The following is an 18,666-nucleotide window of genomic DNA, read 5'->3' as shown; positions in this document are numbered from 1 at the left end:
CCAAGAAGCTTCTTCAGCTCTGACTGGATGGTGGCGAGTGGAAGGATTTATACTCCTTGCAGACAGCTGGTCATTTGCATTCTTTTAGAGAATCACTGAGGCCACCTGGAGGTTTATCTGTGTTGTCAGGATCAGCTGAATAATGCAAATGGGTACCAAGCCTTCTTGGAACTGTTGAAAAGACTGTTGTAGACTGGAGATAAATGATGTCATATCTCTCCCCCTCTGTTGAGGGCTGTTCAGTTTTGACATAGATGGCCTCTTTGACCCCTCTTTCAAACCAGCGGTCCTCTCTGTCCAAAATGTGGAGTTTGCTGTCTTCGAAAGAGTGGTCTTTGTCTTTTAAATGCAGATGGACTGCTGAATCTTGTCCTGATGGGTTTGTTCTCCTATGTTGTGCCATGCATTTATGGAGTGGTTGTTTTGTTTTCCACAAATAAATGCATAGCACAACATAGAAAAACAAACCCAACAGGACAAGATTTCTTTGGTCAAGTAATTTAACAGATTTACATCTACCTAAAATTTATCCCAGAGCTGCCTACATTCACGCCAAACCACTCCATTTTGAGGAGAATGAGAGGTGGTTGTTTTCCCATTAACAAGTGACGTTTGGTGGAAGTGAAGCCAGGGGAATTCTACCAATCCATTTCCTTAATTTGGTTTGCCCTATGTAGATTATGGCAGTGCCACTCATTAGCCTTGTTATTATGGCAGAATGAAGTTTGGCAATGTGGTCAGCACATTTTTATGCAGGCATACTTTTTTGCCAGCTGAAAGATGGAGGGATAGTGCTTCAACAGTTAGGAGGAAAAAGCTTGTCCATTATTGGTTGGTCCTCATAAAGACAGTGCCTGGTTTTAGAAAGGATAGGAGGCTGTAATAATCACACCAAACCGACTACACACACACACAAAATCTACCTTCACTACCAGTGAATCCAAAACAAAGGAATTAACTATGACTTGTCATGATACTTAGTCATGACCCAGGTGATTTAGAAATGCTTATTATGCCAAAAAAAGTCAAAGCATGCTGAAATGAAGAATGAACATGAGCAGCCGAGTATTCACTGCAGTTAAATTTAATTTCTAAAAAAAGCATCTTTAATTTTCAACAATAATGTGTATTTACAGTTTCTAAAGTAAAACCAAACCTGCTTGTGAGCTTTATACATATTTCTATTTGCTAAAATACTGTATTTCATTGAGGAGCAGAAAGGATACAAAGTGCTCTCTCTTCCTATTTCCCCACCCCACAACAACCTTGTGAGGTAGGAGAGAGAATGAGTGGTTCAAAGTCATCCAAGTCAGCCAGTTCTGCACGTTGTTCTGAAGACCAGATGGAGGAGTTCCATACTGGAAGCGGCTGCAGGATTGATGGCAGACTCCCCCTCCCTCCCCCTTGCTCTCTGCTCTCCATCCATCCATTTTTGTTATCAGATAATAATAATAATAATAATAATAATAATAATAATAATAATAATAATAATAATAATAATAATAATAATAATAATAATAATAATAATAATAATAAAGTTGGAAGGGACCTTGGAGGTCATCTAATCCAATCCCCTGCTCAGGCAGGAAACCATTTAGGACAAATGGCTGTCCAGTCTCTTCTTAAAGACATTGATGTATTCTTGTGCTCTTTTTCACTGTTTATTTTATTGTTCTATTATTTTACTTCTGTTCAGTTTACACTCTTTTCATTTCTCCCTTTTTATTGCTGCAAACTGCCTAGAGTAGCCCAACAGAAAGATAGGTGGCAAATAAATTTAACAAACAAACAATTAAATCCAATAATCTTTTGTGACTGAAGGAGGACTAGAATCTGACTCACCCCACTACCAACACAAATCTTTTAACAACTACATTAAACGGACTTTCAAGAAGCAACAGATGGAAACTAAGCAAGGAGAGAAGCAACCTAGAACTAAGGAGAAACTTCCTGACAGTTAGAACAATTAACCAGTGGAACAACCTGCCTCCAGAAGCAGTGAATGCTCCATCACTGGAAGTTTTTAAGAAGAGACTGGACAGCCATCTGTCTGAAATGGTATAGGGTTTCCTGCCTGAGCAGGGGGTTGGACTCGATGACCTCCAAGGTCCCTTCCAACATTATCATCATCATCATCATCATCATCATCATCATCATCATTATTATTATAAGATACAGGTAGTCCTCAACTTACAACCACAATTGAGCCAAAACTTTCCTTTGCTAAGTGAGACAGTTGTTAAGTGAACTTTGTTCCATTTTTATGAACTTTCTTGCCACAGTTGTTAAGTGAAACACTGCAGTTGTTCAATTAGTAACACAGTTGTTAAATGAATCTGGCTTCCTCATTGACTTTGCTTGTCAGAAGGTCACAAAAGGTGATCACATGACCCTGGGACACTGCGACCGTCATAAATATGAACCAGCTGCCAAGCATCCGAATTTTGATCACATGGCAATGGGGATGCTGCAATGGTCGTTAAGTGTGAAAAATGGTCAGAAATGGTGAACAGTGTAAATCGAAGACTACTTGTAATTTTTATTGTAGAGATGTAACTGCTACTTCTGTAAGGACACATATCTTGCTCCTCACACTTGCATTTTACTGGAAGAAGAAGGAAAAAAACAGGGCAACGTACTAAGTCCTAGCATCATGGAAGAAGCACACCTCACAGTTCTGAACAAGTGGATTGTAACTCCCATTAGATATTCTGAACGTCCAGGCTGAGTTAGCATCACTGCTGTTATACAGAAAAGTTAAATGGCAGAGACACAGAAAAATACCAAGTTGCACTGAGAGTCATCCCGACACACATGGTCTACTATTACTCCAATTTCAACAATCAGGATTGATTAGTGCCACTTATCCCTACTTAAAGGTTAGGAGCCTTACCAGAGCACAAAAATTATCTGGGAACAGCAAGAAATTGGAATAATTTCCATAGTAGATCAACTTTTTATATGACTGTCTTGATTTCCAAACCATGTTGGTCTACCCGGAAACCTCCATTCTTCATTTGAACCTTACAATGTTGTCTGCTCTGCCTTACAGAATTTTGGCCAATTGTAGAGAAGAATGGCATGGCATGGCATAGAATAGAATAGAACAGAAACTAGAAGGAACCATGGAGGTCTTCTAGTCCAGTCCCATGCTCAAGCAGGAGAACCTATACCATTTCAGACAAGTGACTGTCTAGTCTCTTCTTAGAAACCTCCAATGATTGAGCACCCGCGATTTCTGAAGGCAAACTGTTCCACTGGTTAATTGTCCTCACTGTTAGGAAGTTTCTCCTTAATTTCAGGTTGCTTCTCTCCTTGATTAGTTTCCATCGTTTCTTGTCTTGCCTTCTGGTGGTTTGGAAAATAAGTTGACCCCCTCAAATACTGGAATATGCTAGCATGTCACCCCTAGTCCTCCTTTTCTTTAGACTGGCTATACACAATTCCTGCAACTATTCTTCATATGTTTTTGTCTCCACACCCTTAATCATCTCAGTTGCTCTTCTTTGCACTTTTTCCTAAAGTGTCAACATCTTTTTTGTAATGTGATGTCCAAAATTGGATGCAATATTCCAGGTATGGTCTTACTAAGGTTTTATAAAGTGGTACTAATATTTCACGTGATTTTGATTCTATATCTCTGTTTATACAACCAAGGATTGTATTAGCTTCTTTTGGCTGCTGCTACACACTGCTGACTCATTTTAAGTGATCATCCACTAGGACTCCAAAGTCCCTCTCACAGTTACTGTTTTTTTGAGCTAGGTTTTGCCTAATCTGTACTTGTTTCTTTGGTTTTTCCTGCCTAGATGTAAAACCTTGCTTTTCTCCACACTGAATTTCATGTTGTTGGATAAGGCCTATTGTTCAAGTCTGTCAAGATCTTTTTGGATCTTGAGCTTGTCTTGTTGACTGTTCCTGCCAGTTTGGTGTCATCTGCAAATTTGATGAGTTCCCCTTCAATTCCCTCATCTAAGTCATTGACGAAGATATTGAAGAATACTGGGCCTAAGACGGAACCTTGTGGTACCCCACTGCTTACTTCCCTCCATGTGGATGTAGTACCATTAAGAACGACTCAGTCTGTCAGCCAATTACAAATCCATCTGGTGGTGATGTTGTCTATCCCACAATTTTCTAGCTTACCAAGAAATATATGACATTCTTCATGCACAAACTCCCCTCTTCCAAAGATTACGTTTTGTATCCAAGATCTCTACCATGAAAGAAAAAGAAGCAGTCTGCTTGACTATGCTACACTGTATATATGCAGCTATGGTCACAAATTGTCATCAAGATGTTTTAGAATCCCCAGAATAAAGTGTACTAGAAGAAAACAAAAGATTAATGAAGTCTTTATTAGAAATTAAAAATATAAATCAATATATCCCTGCAAAACAGTAGAAAATTATCCAGCAATCAACTAGTAGATCTATCAACTGCCCATATCTGAATGTGTAGCCTTATTGTTAAGAGGAAAACCATCAAGCTTAAGAGCCAGTTTACATTTATACTGAGTGCTAGCTCAGTGCAACAATATAGAGCCTTCGGACTGTCTCAGACTGTCTTTTGCTGATAAAATTGTACTATTGTAATTCTATTTTAATCTCATTATATTTTCTTTTTAGACTAGTAATATGACTTTCCTCTCTTGTTTTATCCACGCAGTTCTGAAAGATGGATTGTATTCAAGAAAATGTCCTAAGCTTGAGGCTACCAGGTGCCTTCACTGAGGTTTGGATGGCATAAGAGATTGCAGATATGGTGAGCTGCAAAAATAGTTGTGACAGTCAGCAGCACTGCCAATTGTAGTGGTAACATTTTAGATATGCTTTTGATTTGACAAATATGTTGCATGTATCTAACAATAGTGTTGTGATCTAGCAAGTAATGCCACAAATAAATAAGCATACTCTCATAAAGAGCAACTGTTCTATCAGTAACAACTACAAGTTAATATATGCAGTCTGCAACAACTGTTGTAGTTTATACAATGGCAGGGATGAAATATACCACCACAGGAAAGTAACAGCGGTTTAGAAGGCAATGGGAAACCACTGTGCTATGAAAAATCACCATAGTTGAAAACAAGTACAAGAACAAGTAGCATCGTGGTTGCAAACCCCCATTAAGAGGCAGCATTCCAGAAGAAAAGAATGTGTGTCATGTTTGGAGCTAGGATTCCCCTGAAAACATGTGGGATTTAATTAACATCACTATGTTCCACTAAAAAAATAATGCAGGAAGATTCTGATCTAGAAAGTGAAATGAAAAAGGGAGCAAAAGATGGGATGAAGAAATCTGGAGAATAATTGCCTAGTTCATTCTAAAGCAACTGAAAAGATAAGAACACAAAGTAACTCTCTTACCATATATTTTGGAAAATAGCCTAGTCCATTAAAAATGGAATGTATGTCAGTGGGGGAGGAAAGGACCAATCAGAATCATCTTTCTCTTATCCTCATATCAATCTATGTATCTCTGACACTACAATATAAAAGGACAACTATCCTAAGAGGAAATGTGAGGTATTTTAAATGGCAAATGTGACATACATCCATATCAAGGTGCCACGGTTTCAAATATAAATATAAATATTCACATTACAGAAAATATTCTTGTTTAATCATACAGATGGAATCTTCCTGGGCATGCAGAATTAGCGGGGTTCTTCCATACTAGTTACTGTGGAATACAGATATCAGTATTATCAACAGATCAATTACTGTAACACTGTGATAAAGTAATATGGCATGGATTGATTATAGCAATGAAAAGGTTGGAATGAATCGAATTCTGGTTTCCTCTTAAGAATAAAGATTAACAAGAAAGCTCCACTCCAAGAATACAATTTCCTGGCTGTTTCAAGTTAGTATTATTTCCACCAACATCAATGAAATGGCAATTGTCCTAAAGCACAGAAAAAAAATATTTCTTTAGTTAACCAAATTAAGCAAAACTTTGGGGTTATGGGAAAACTAAGTACAGTCAAGGATCCAGAGATAAAAAGCAAAGGAAGGCAGTGCAAGCAGATAGCAGGAGGAGGACAATTAATTGGTAATGCAAAAAACCTCAGAAGAGAGATGTGAAAAAAGATCAGATTTCTTTCCTGTTAAGAAACAGGAGACTGGTTCTTTCGAATGCATCTTCTGCGTGCATGGGTTTTGGCAATCTCATGTGCTTAGGAGGGAAATAGAGCTTTGATTGTATTATAAACATTTTCTTATTATAGCAATGGACTTGAGGCTGCATGAAAAAAGGATGGGTAATTTTCTAAAACCTGCCCAGAAAGCTACTTTTATAAATAGGATTTTAAAGCATGTCAAAGCCAGATGTAGCTATATTATTTGATTAGTCCCTCAATAGGACCTTAGTTTTAGACTGGCATAGTCCGTATTTCCAGTTAAGTAGTCTACAGCTTGTTTAGCAAAGACAGACCTATTATGTTTTATTACCCCAAAATCTATTAAAGGTTTTATTTTATCAGCAATATGCCAAGATAACTAAAGTAAACAATGAAGTAAGTTTTCAATTTTAGATTTCTAAATCAGATTTCAAAAATATCAAGGACTTTAACAGCTGCTTGTATAACCTCTTACCCAGATATGTGAGTTCATAAAGCTAAATAATAAGTATACAGTTGTATATTCATATAATATTAATATGAGAGATTTACATCCTGCCTTTTATTCAGCTATTATATAGCTTTCTTACCTCTTTTTTCCTATATGAAATAACCCTACGAAATAGGTTGAGCTGTGAAGAAGTGACTGGCTCAAAGTCACCCTGTATCTCTGCTTTACTGCTCTCATAAACAGACCAAGAGAAAATGTGTGTGTGTGTGTGTGTGTGTCAGATTACTTCAATATTAGCTACATTTTTTCTTACATGAAGAAAAAATCATAATTATCTTCAGGTAATGAAAACAGTTTTGGGGTTTTGCTTTTGTATTTTATTATTTTTTCTTTCTAGTTTTGCTTCATACTTCATACTGGAGTTAATTGTTAAATCAGGAACATTTTACACTCTTCCTTTTATTTATTGCAGCATTTCCTATTACTGTTTTGATCAAAATCTGCATCCATATTAACTTACTCATAATTTTATTTTTATGGTTTTAACTTTATAGTCAGCAGTTGTTATTTAGTCCTTTGAAGTTTTGCATATCCACACTTGCTCTACTGAAACAAGATGTCAGTATTTGCAGAAAAGATTCTCATTGGATCTGTGGTTTTTGACTACAATGACAGATGGACTTTTGCACAGGTGTAGAATTTTTTAAATTTTTACTATGCATGGTTTGATAATATGCAACTGCAAGGCAGAGGTGTATAATAAGGATGACCTATAATTTGAATTCTTAACATTTCAAGATGCAACAATTTTAAATATGGCTTTTTATTTCTTTCAGTGCCTTTGATAAAAATAAAACCAAAACATTTGCCATTTTATGTATCTGATTTGGAGGCTGATTATTTACTTTAAAACTGGTTTTCAATTTGGCTTCATCTTTCATTAGGGGTCAACAAATTTGTTAATACGTTTTCCCCCAGTTTTTCACTTTTGCAATCTTTAGCGAAAAAGTAGGCAATCTTTGGGACTAATGGACATATTTTGAAAGCATGTTATAAATGTTTCATAAGAACCTTATTAGATGAATATAAAATGGCTGACATTAGGCAGTATTCATAGAGACACACAGGAATAAAAACATCCATTTCCCAGTATTGTGGAAGTTTGTTTTAACCATCACCTCTAGTCATAGGTCACTCTCAGGAAGCTAGCATTTTGTTTTGCTATTTGTGTTTTTCTTTTCAGATAATTAAGGAAATTTGTAAAGATGGCGGGGGGAGGGGGTAGAATCTGATAGAGAAGTATGCAACATCCCTGGATAGCGCTATTCTTGCTTAAATTCATTCCATCTTGTTTGCACATCCATTCTATAAATACTATAAGGATTTCTCTGAATATTTCCCCCAATATCTGCGTTTTTTCAATACCCTTTTCCTAATACATATCATACAAGTAGTTGTTCTTCATTTAATAGATCTTTTCCATAAATATACATTTTTACATATTCCCTATTTTATTAAAACAGTTGTATATTTGTATATGAGCCGTGGTGGCGCAGTGGTTAGAATGCAGTACTGCAGGTTAATACTGCTGACTGCCGGCTGCCAGCAGTTTGGCAGTTCGAGTTTCAACAGCTCAAAATTGACTCAACCTTCCATCCTTCTGAGGTCAGGAAAATGAGGACCCAGATTGTTGGGGGCAATATGCTGACTCTGTAAGCCTCTTGGAGAGGGCTGTAAAGCACTGTGAAGCGGTATATAAGTCTAAGTGCTATTGCTACCTGAGGGAAATGGGAGGTTTAGAAATAGGATAAATGAATGAATGAATAAACAAATAAACAAGCAAATAAATAAATAAATAATAAATAAATAAAGTTGCTTGTTCGGAAAATTTGGCATTATATAATTTTGAGACAAATGCCAAAAGATATTTGTTCAGAATGTGAACTATATGCAGTTCACATTCTGCTGCCAGAAGTGTACATTCTATATATTTTAAATTCTTCCTATTTCAAATTTTTTCCTATCCTCCTTTCTGTCTCATCTTATACGTTATAATAAACATATCTATCAAGCTATGCTTGAACTAATTTTTATAACAAAGGATTTATACGGATAAATAGAGTAGCATATTCTCCACATTTGGCTCTTCCTACACACTCTACTGCAGGCATGTCAAACTCGCCGGCATGTCAAAAGCTGGCAATAGCTTTTTCGCCATTGCCGGCAATGGGGTGGGCACGGCTCCGGTATGATGAAACCGGCCCGTGGGCCGGCAGTTTGGCACCCCTGCTCTACTGCTTCAGAGAAGGACTGCAATACTTTGGCAGACTGGTGTCTCATAGTAGAAGCCAGCTATATGGCAAGTGTTTAATTTTTCTCACCATATGCATTCTGGTAATGTTAATGCCTTCCCTATATATTGTAGGGTATGAATGGGACAGGCAAAGGAATGTTTTAATCCTGTTGCTAATCCTATAGTGAGGTTGTTCTCAACCTGGGCGGTCATGAGGTAGTCATTGGGGTCCCTGAAGCCTTGAAGAAATGCTATGATTTAAATCTTGATTTAGGTCTTTGGGGTATGGGGCCATGGCCAGTGACCACAAAAGGTATTTAAAGGGGGTCTGTAATGAAGAAAAGGTTGAAAACCACTGCTATGATGCCTATAAAAACAAGAGATTTCACCAAGAAAACTAGCTATTTATGTTGAACTCTAAGGGATTCTGGGTGGTATACAACACCCCCTCTCCAATCCATATAAACAGATAAAACCTAAAACCACACAAACAGCCTAAAGTAAAATGATCCAAAAACAACACAAATAAAAAACAAAAGAATCCCCCTGCCTAGCCCAACAAACAATAATGCACCCATCCCAAGCCTGGGATCGAGCCAGGTTTTATGTGCTTTCCAGAACCCCAGGAGAGATAGCGTAATCCTTATCTCTGGGGGAATGCTGTTGCAGAGGGTGGAGGCAATGATGAAGAGGGCATTCTTCCTTAGTTCCACAAGATGACAACATTTAATAGTGAAGACCTAGACTCACCCACTCTGGGAGAATGTACCTCACAGGCAGAAAGGATAGGAGATAAACTGGCCCTGAGATTCCAGGCCCTATGCCATACACAGCTTTGTAGGTAATAAACAGCACCCTTAATTAGACCTAGAGGCTGAATGACAACCAATACAGCAGAGTATTGGGGGATTCATGGGCATGTTGACAGATGCCTATTACTGTTTACGCTACTGAATTTTAAATCAGCTATAGCTTCCAGGCTGCTCCATGTATGGTGCATTGCAATAACCAGTTGTGAGGTGATCAGAGTATGAGTTACAGACTGAAGGACCTCCCAATTGAAGAAAGGGTGCAACTGGTGCCCCAGATGAACCGATGCAAAGGTCCCCTGGGCATAGCTGCCACCTGCTCTTTGAGCAGTAGCTGTGAATCCAGGAGTTGCAGAATATATTATCTTTTCTTTAGAATCTGTGTAGAGAAGTCATGAAAGTACAAATGTATACAAAACTATACATTTGAAAGACAAAGTCAATGCATTTTCACAAAAATAAGACAGGTGCTGTATTTAAATAATGATAACATCAAAAGACAGAGGCAGCACAATAAAAGAGAAATAACTGGAGAAAATAAAACCAAAGACCTGCAAATAGAAATAGAAAAACTGTGGCAAAAGAAAGCAAAGATAGTACTAATGGTAATAGGTACTGTGGGTGCAATGCTAAAACACCTGGAGCACCATCAGGATTGACCAATTTACCATCAGTCAATTGCAAAAGGCAGCTTTTCTTGGATCAGCTTATATTCTGCCACAATATCTTTAACACTACCAAACAACATCTGCCTTTCCCAGTTCCCAGGACTCGATAGGTGGATAAAAATGCCAAATCCAGCCTAATCGTCTGTCTGACTGTGGGACCAATCATCATCATATCTTAATTGCTTTGAGAGCACTTCTTGAATTAAGAAGTGGGATATAATGTGAGAGAAAATTGTAACTGTTACCTGTCACAATGGCTGCACTTGAAGGGCTTTGCTCCCGTGTGCTTCCTGTAGTGCCGTGTGAGTTCATCACTTCGTGCAAAACGCCACTCACACCCTTCCCATGAACACTTGTAAGGCTTCTCACCTGCGGAGGAGATTACAAAAGTCTTGTTAATGCTGAAAGCAAAATCTGCTTTCATACCAACATTCCATAAGCCATTGAAAGTGGTTGTCCCGATGTAACGATTGCTGTCTGAACAAGGACATCTGACATAATTCTCTCCTGAACCTGCAAGTTATTATAATCACTTCCTGTGCAAAGGTAAATTGAACTTGCAATGCCACATTCTCATTGCCATGGCTATCTTATATTTGTTTTTACATATCTACTGCATAAGTCCTTGCACACATTTTGTAAGTGATAATTTTTGAGACTGGAGAATTGGTAGCACCTCAACATAGCAGCAAAATCCTAAGTAAGTCAAATGTGTTTTGGCATTCTTCATTCCTAAGGCCTCTATAAGTAATATTATAATTTAAGATTTAATCTTCAATTTGATTCACAGTCTGGGACTGGGAAAAATTTAACAGTTCAACTCCTAACCAAGGACCTAAGAGCTGTTAAGGTAACTTCTGAGTATATAGGCAGTTCCGAGTAGAATGGTTTTTTGCAGTCAGGATATTCAGGATATTCAGGCAGCCCTTTGGGTATTGCTACAAGAGCTCCTATTATTATTATTCCTCCACACTCGCTCAACTTCAATTTGCAGATCATAGTATTTTGTTATTTTTCTAGCTGTTTTTCTTCAATTTGTGCATCACCTAGTATTGCAACATCAATGAACCAGACTTTTTTCTTTTCCACAATAGTGATGTCAGGCATGCTGTTGTCTGTCTGTTTGGATCCGAAAGTCCCACAAGATCTTGACCTGTTCATTTTCAAGAACTTTTGTCAATTTCGTGTTCCCAGTAATTTTTACTGTATTCGAACCCAAACTTCTGGCAAAGCTTCCAATGTATGATTTTGGCAACTCGATTATGACGTTTGTTGATAACCAGTCTGTGAGATTTTGCTGCAGCCACTGATAAGGTGATCCACTGTCTTATCTTTCTCGTTGCATAAGTGACATTTGCTGTTGTTACTGACATGTTGAATTTTTGCTTTCATGGAATTGGTCTGCAGGGCTTGTTCTTAAGCAGCCAAAATGAAGCCTTCAGTTTCTTTCTTCAGCATCCCTGATCTCAACCAGCCCCATGTTAGCTTTGTATCTACCTTTCTTTCAATGGCCTTCAGGTATTGACTGTGCATAGGCTTCTTTTTCCAGTTAGAAGCTCGATGCTCAATTGTTTCTTTTCAATATTCTGCTTTCAATCTCATTGTTTTCAAGAGGTTTCACTTATTCACCTCCTTTAGCAAAGCCTCTTTTGCTTTTTTTTTTAATGTAGTCTTTTAAGCCATATTTATCCTCTTCCACAGTTTGTTTCACATATACGAGTCCTCTGCCACCCTGAGATCTAGGCAAGTACAACAGATCAATATCATTTTTTGGGTGCAGAGCATGGTGCATTATCATTAGTTTTCTTGTCTTTCGATCCAAGTTATCCAAACAATTATTCCAGCTGAGTATGGTATTATAGGCCCTGCCCAGGTGTTAATTGCCTTTATGATATTTCCTCCACTCAGCTTTGATCTCAAGATTTTCTGGACTCGCTTTATGTATTTTGTCATTATTTAATATTTAATCTTTAATTTGATTCAGTCTGGAACTGGTAAAAACTTAACAGTTCAAGTTCTAACCAAGGACCTATTGTTGTTGTTGTTGTTGTTGTTATCATATCATTATTATTTTCATTATTTGTTTAAATTTATTGACCACCCAACTCCAGTGGACTTGCAAAGGCAGTAAACATATGCATGTACATATGATTTTCATGGAATTTAGCTTATTAGACCTCTGGTTTGGACAGATCAGCATCAGTACTCAGAAACCTTCTAAGCATTTTTTTTCTTTGCAGTTTCTGTAGTTCTGAACAAATGATTCACTATAGACAAACAATATTAATCCATGGGAATAAATAATAGTCAAAATACACATTAAGGATGTGCAATGCCCCAAAGGCACTTTTTACTTTATTTGAAACTCTGACCCTTTACTGGCATTTTAAGCATAAGCAAGTAGTGAACAGAAGGTAATGTCTTTTAACAGAACTGGTTAAACTGTCACTGACGTTGTACATTGATTCTCACTCTTTTATAGGTATTTTTTCAGATATTGTTTAATCAATTAAAATTTTTAGATCCATTTTAAGCAGTTTTAGATTCACTTTTATAATTTTTAGATCTGGTTGAAACTATCCCAGTGGCCCAGAAAAAAACAGTTCTATATATCAAAAACAATACCGTAAAAGATAGATTAAGAATGCAAGTCAAAGTAGGCAAGAAAATGGTAAGAAAACACTTATCCACTCTAGATGAGTTCAAATCACCAGGTCCAGATGGATTACATCCCAGGGTTCTGAAGGGACTGACAGATGTGATCTCAGAACTACTGAACCACATTTTTCAAAGATCCTAGGGCCCTAGGGAACTACCAGAGGATTGGAAAAGGAAAAAAAATAGATCCATAAAATTACAGACCTATCAGCCTGACATCAATACCTGAGAAGATCCTGGAAAAGATAATCAAGCAACGAATCTGTGAACACCTAGAGGCAGGCAAAGTTATAACCAGAAGCCAGTGTCACTTTGACAAAAACAGATCATGCCAGTCAAATCTTATTGCAATCTTCAAAAAAGTAACTAAATTAGTGGACCAGTGAAATGCTGTAGATATAATTTACTTGCACTTCAGTAGGACATTTGATAAAGCAGACCATAATCTACTGCTTAATAAGCTAGTAAAATGTAGGATAGACAGCATCACCACCAGATGGATTCGTAACTGACTAATAAATTGTACTCAACTTGTAGTCCTCAATGGAACTACATCTATATAGAGGGAAGTAAGCAGTGGGGTATCTCAAGATTCTGTCTTAGGCCCAGTACTCTTCAATATCTTCATAAACAATTTAGATGAGGGAATAGAAGGGGAACTCATCAAATTTGCAGACAACACCAAACTGGCAAGGGATAGACAGAAGATAGGCTCAAGATCTAGAAGATTCTCGACAGACTTGAAGACTGGGCCCTATCTAACAAAATAAAATTCAGTAGTGAGAAAAGCAAGGTTTTAGGTAAGAAAAACCAAATGTGCAGGTATCTGGCACATTAGCAGTAACTATGAAAGAGAATTAGGAGCGCTAATGGACAACCAATTAAATATGAGCCAGCAGTATGCTGCAGCTGCATAAAAGCCAACCCAGTCCTAGGCTACATTAACAGAGAGATAGAATCAAGATCACATGAAGTGCTACTACCATTTTATAAGGCCTTGGTAAGACCACACTTGGAACACTGCATCTAGTTTTGGTCACCACAATATTAAGACTCTCAAAAAGAGTGCAGAGAAGAGCAACAAAGATGATTAGGAGACTGGAGGCTAAAACATATAAAGAACGGTTGCCGGAATTGGGTATGTCTAGTTTAATGAAAAGAAGGACTAGGGGTGACATGATAGCAGTATTCCAATATCGAAGGAGCTGCCACAAAGAAGAAGGTCAACCTATTCTCCAAAGCTCTTGAAGGCAGGACAAGAAGCAATAGATGGAAACTATTCAAGGAGAAATAAGGAGAAATTTCCTGCCAGTTAGAACAATTAACCAGATTTGTCTTCAGAAGTTGGGGGTGCTCTATCGCTGGAGGTTTTTAAGAAGAGATTTAACAGCCATTTGTATGAAATGGTATAGTGTCTCCTGCTTAAGCAGGGGGTTGGACTAGAAGACTTCCAAGTCCCTTCCAAATCTGTTATACTGTTCTGTTGTGATTATCTTTCTTAGGAAAGAGATAAGTGAGATGCACCCTGTCCATTCTCTTAGAGTTCTCTGGAGCTTTCAGATATCCTTCTGAGAAAATTCTTTACATAGGTCAGGATAAACTGCTTTGTAATGGTTAACATGTCTAGCTCCAATAGTGGTGCTGGAAGATTTCTACTCAACCTATTGACATTCACAATGGGGGAGAATTCTCCAAGGTTCTCACGTTATAGGACACCCTCAGGGAACAAAGGAACATAGGGAACATCATTTGGAGATGTGGAGTAATGTGTCATCTGCACGCAGATGTTTTTACTCTTTTCTCAAGAATTCCAGGTAAGGAGTTGAAAGTGCTCAGCCAGCACTTGACTGCACTGAGGGTTTGGATAAAAGCCAGAAACTGAAGCTCAATCTAGGCAAGACAGAAATGCTATTACTGTATTCTTGTTTTGGGAGGATCAGGTTTATAGCTTCTAATTCTATTTTTATCATTATACACACACATCCTTTGTAGAATAATACACATTTTAGGCTGTAGTGCTCTGTGTGAATAGGTCTCGTTGCAGTAATCCATATCCTGATAAACGTTTCATTAGGTTAATGCTACATGCTATATATACAGCTGCCCTTGAAAACAGCCTAAATTATTTGATCCAAAAATGATGCAATCAGAGCGTTGAATATACTTGGATAACGAGAGTATATTTTGCAAGTTTTATAAGGTTCTTTTCCAGTTCCAATTCATGTTGTTGGTATTACCATAAAGTTCTAACAAATGTTTTTCCCCCTAGCTATTACCAACCATTCCCTAAGATCAATATCAGAGGTCCTCCTCTGGGTGCCTTCCCTGCCTGAGATATAGGAATCGGCCACTGGAGAGAAAGCTATTCCAGTAGCCAACCAAATACGACCTGGCTCTTCCTCACAATTAAAGCAAACTGACGGAGGGTCTGAAAATATCTTCCTGCTCAGTTACATGTTTCTTCGTTCAATGAATGGAGTACTGTATAATTATCAAGGCTACACAGTGCATTTTAACTACGTGACTTCAAGAGGATAAAAAAGAGGACACAAAGGAATTTATGTTTATTGATAAAGTATTTCTAAGCTGCTGTAGATCAACAGTTCTCAAAGTGGAACATGCTCAATAAAATGGGTTAACATAAAAATAATCTGTAATCAAATAATCAAATGAGTATGAAATGCTGCTGCTGTGTGCAAAAATTGTTAGAGTTCTGAAAGGCTTTCCCCCATGATTTACTTGGTGAGCTGGATATGTTTTATCTAGGGACATCCTTGAAGTACACCATTCTTTGCAAACTTTATTTTGCTTTTGATATCTCTTTATATTTCTATTTCTTCTATTAGAAAATATCTGGGTATGCCATATTGGTGGGGCTGCTGAGCCATGTTTGTGATTCATACATTTTGGACTAATGCTTAAATTTGAATGGCACTGTCCAGTGGATAAAAATGGCATGGATCGGTCATAAGACATTCTGCTCATTTATTACATATCTGCACCTTTATTACACTGTTCCATTCCTCCATTATCCCAGGATATCCTCCTCCATTAAATAGCATAATTCACAAAAGCCCATAATTCTGTGTTTAGGAAACAAAAAGTAATTGCAGAGAGAATTTTATTTAATCCCCCTCCTTCATATTTTCCCCACATTCACTGTGCATTTGATCAGCCAATGAAGATCTAATTTAATGCAACTATGTGATATATTTGTTTCTATGCCACCATAATCAAAATCAACCTTCTTGGCAGCTCAAATATAGTATAAAAATGCAATATAAAACACTCCCTAGAAAAATAAAAACATAGCAGATTCCAACAATCCAAAGAAGACAGAATAAAAAGAAGGCAACCACAATTCAGATCAAGGGAAGGCTCTCCAGTCTCAAAGAGCTTGCAAAAGATGCACACAGATGCCTGATCCATAGGGCTGTTCTTCCCTAATGTGTCAGCACCGCAATGAAAAGGCAGCACCTCCTTGCTTTAGCTCCCCAAATGTGAGAATTGTTGTAATTTCTTCCTGCAGAAAAGAATTTTTTACATGCCATTGTGAATTCCACATAGGGCTTCTGCACTTACACAGTCATCTATTTGAAATGTTCCACAACAAAGATTCTAGAAAGGAGTCTCACCTGCTATGCAGCATTCCAACCTAGCAACTGAAATGACTTCAATTTCTGTCCTGGTGCTGAAGTATGTCCAGTCCAAACAGGGAAGCTTCCTAAATTGGGTAGTCAGAAATGACTACTCAAAAAGCCACAGTTGGGGGAGAAAGGTGGCTTTTCTGCACTGTGGTGTTTCTTGTTCATGCATATGGGCAATTAAAGGGCAATGTTGCTTAGTGGTGGGAAGTACTGGGAGAGAACCAATGACTCCTTTGCAAGTGAATATCAGTGAATATCAATCATAATCAGAGAGCATGTCACTGGCGGAGTCAGGTCTGGAAAAAGTACAGGTAACATAAACTCTTGCTGCAGAAAGAAACTCTGGTGCAACCTTGGAGTAGAAGGAAATACTCATTTATAAAACCACCCTATCCTTGTGAAACATCAAATATCTGAATAAAAACATCCAAATGAAAGACGCATATTCCATAGATTGATGTGCTGACATTGGCAACAGGAAATGCTGTTTTTCAAGTCAGTAGAGAGGAGAAAGAACTATGGGACTGAAGGGCTTAGATCAGGGGTGTCAAACTGCCGGCCCACGGGCCGGACGTGTCACCGGGAAACCACGCCCATCCCATTGCCGGCAATGGGGATAAAGCTCCGATACATTGCGCATATGTCACATGACATTGCGAGTTTGACATGTCTGGCTTAGATATTAACAACTAGTGACAAGCTCCATGTTGAAGTAGCTAATTACCTGGAAAGAAAAAAATTAAAAATTTCCTTTCAAAACCTACTTAAAAATAGGGTGGGAGAAATACAACGGACATCTCCTATTGCTGAAACTTATTATCAGCAATGTTAATAGGTGGTGGTGAGGAAAAACAGGAGAAAGATCCGATCGGGTGGACAAGTGGAAAAAGAAAAAAAAAAAGACAAATCTGGCAATGGCAAAACAAAAAATGAAGTATAGTGAGGCACCCACTCTTGTTCTGCCCAAGAAATGTGGCTTAAAAAAATACCTGACAAAATATTGTTCCAACCTATCAGGTGGATCAATATGAGGAATACTTGCAAGACATACACCAATTCCAAAAGTCAACATGGCATAGAATCATAATACAGGTATCTGTTCCAGAATAGTACCTGCAATTGGAAATAACCCTTTTTTTTAACAGCAGATATTGTTCACACTTTTGCATAAGGTTTACTGACAGATTCTGCCATGAATTTAGAAGCACTGACACCCACATGCCTGACTGTATTAATTTGCTGCTTAGCAATATGAATGGCCTCATTACAAAACACATTGATGACCTCTTACTTGTCATCTGTCAGATTGCTGAAATGGGGCAAAGCTTTCACCCATAAGAAATTGCTAATATTAGTCAGACAGGGCTGGTAATTGGCTAGTCTGAGTCTCCAGAAGAATTAAGCTTCTGCCCCATTGTGTTGCGTTTACAAACTGCTCTATACAGGGAGGCAGAATACTGATGTCTTTCACATAGACTAAGATACTTTCATGCTGGCAAAATTATGTTGTGGACATTAAAACAACTTTTGTCTTGGACTCGATATAAATTATCAAGATGCTGCAATGTTGTTTAAAAGTGTTTTCATTCAAGAGTGCAAATTTCTGAACAGGCATAGGCATAAAGACAGGATAATATAGTAAAATACAGGCTGGTTTACTTCTAATATGAGGGAATGTGCTGTAGGTCAGACTGGCTTGGTATAGGTTTAATTTTTGTCTGAAAGAGAAAACCCCTCAGCTCAGATCAGCAAATGAGTGTTGATTATTCTGATGAAGAATCAGAGTTATAGGAATCTCCATCCAAAAAGTGATCTAAAAATGCTACGTGGGAACCATGCCCAGATCTGAAGTCTGTACTGGTTCAGAGCTGAGCTATAAATAGTTGCCACTGCAGTGGAAATATATCAGAATACACCTGGACAGAATATCCGATTTGATCGCTAAAATGTGGAACACATAAGATCCTGTAAAAGCAGATAGTTGTTTTAAAGTATTGAAGAGTGGTGCTGTGATCA

General features: G+C 37.8%; 1 protein-coding gene across 2 annotated transcripts in view; it reads right to left on the bottom strand.

Annotated features, from left to right (window-relative positions):
• KLF7 (Kruppel like factor 7) overlaps window positions 1-18,666 on the bottom strand; it is a 77,671-nt gene that overhangs the window by 3,257 nt on the left and 55,748 nt on the right. For both annotated transcript variants that reach the window (XM_015816388.2, XM_029284217.1), the window contains exon 3: window positions 10,591-10,714. In XM_015816388.2, the coding sequence (XP_015671874.2) occupies window positions 10,591-10,714 (124 nt within the window). The remainder of the gene's footprint in view (window positions 1-10,590; window positions 10,715-18,666) is intronic.

Source organism: Protobothrops mucrosquamatus, unplaced genomic scaffold (assembly GCF_001527695.2).
Source record: "Protobothrops mucrosquamatus isolate PMUCROS unplaced genomic scaffold, P.Mucros_1.0 scaffold444, whole genome shotgun sequence".
NCBI classification, from domain to species: domain Eukaryota; kingdom Metazoa; phylum Chordata; class Lepidosauria; order Squamata; family Viperidae; genus Protobothrops; species Protobothrops mucrosquamatus.
The sequence above is the reverse complement of the archived record's forward strand: the minus strand, read 5'-3'. Positions and strand labels throughout refer to the sequence as shown.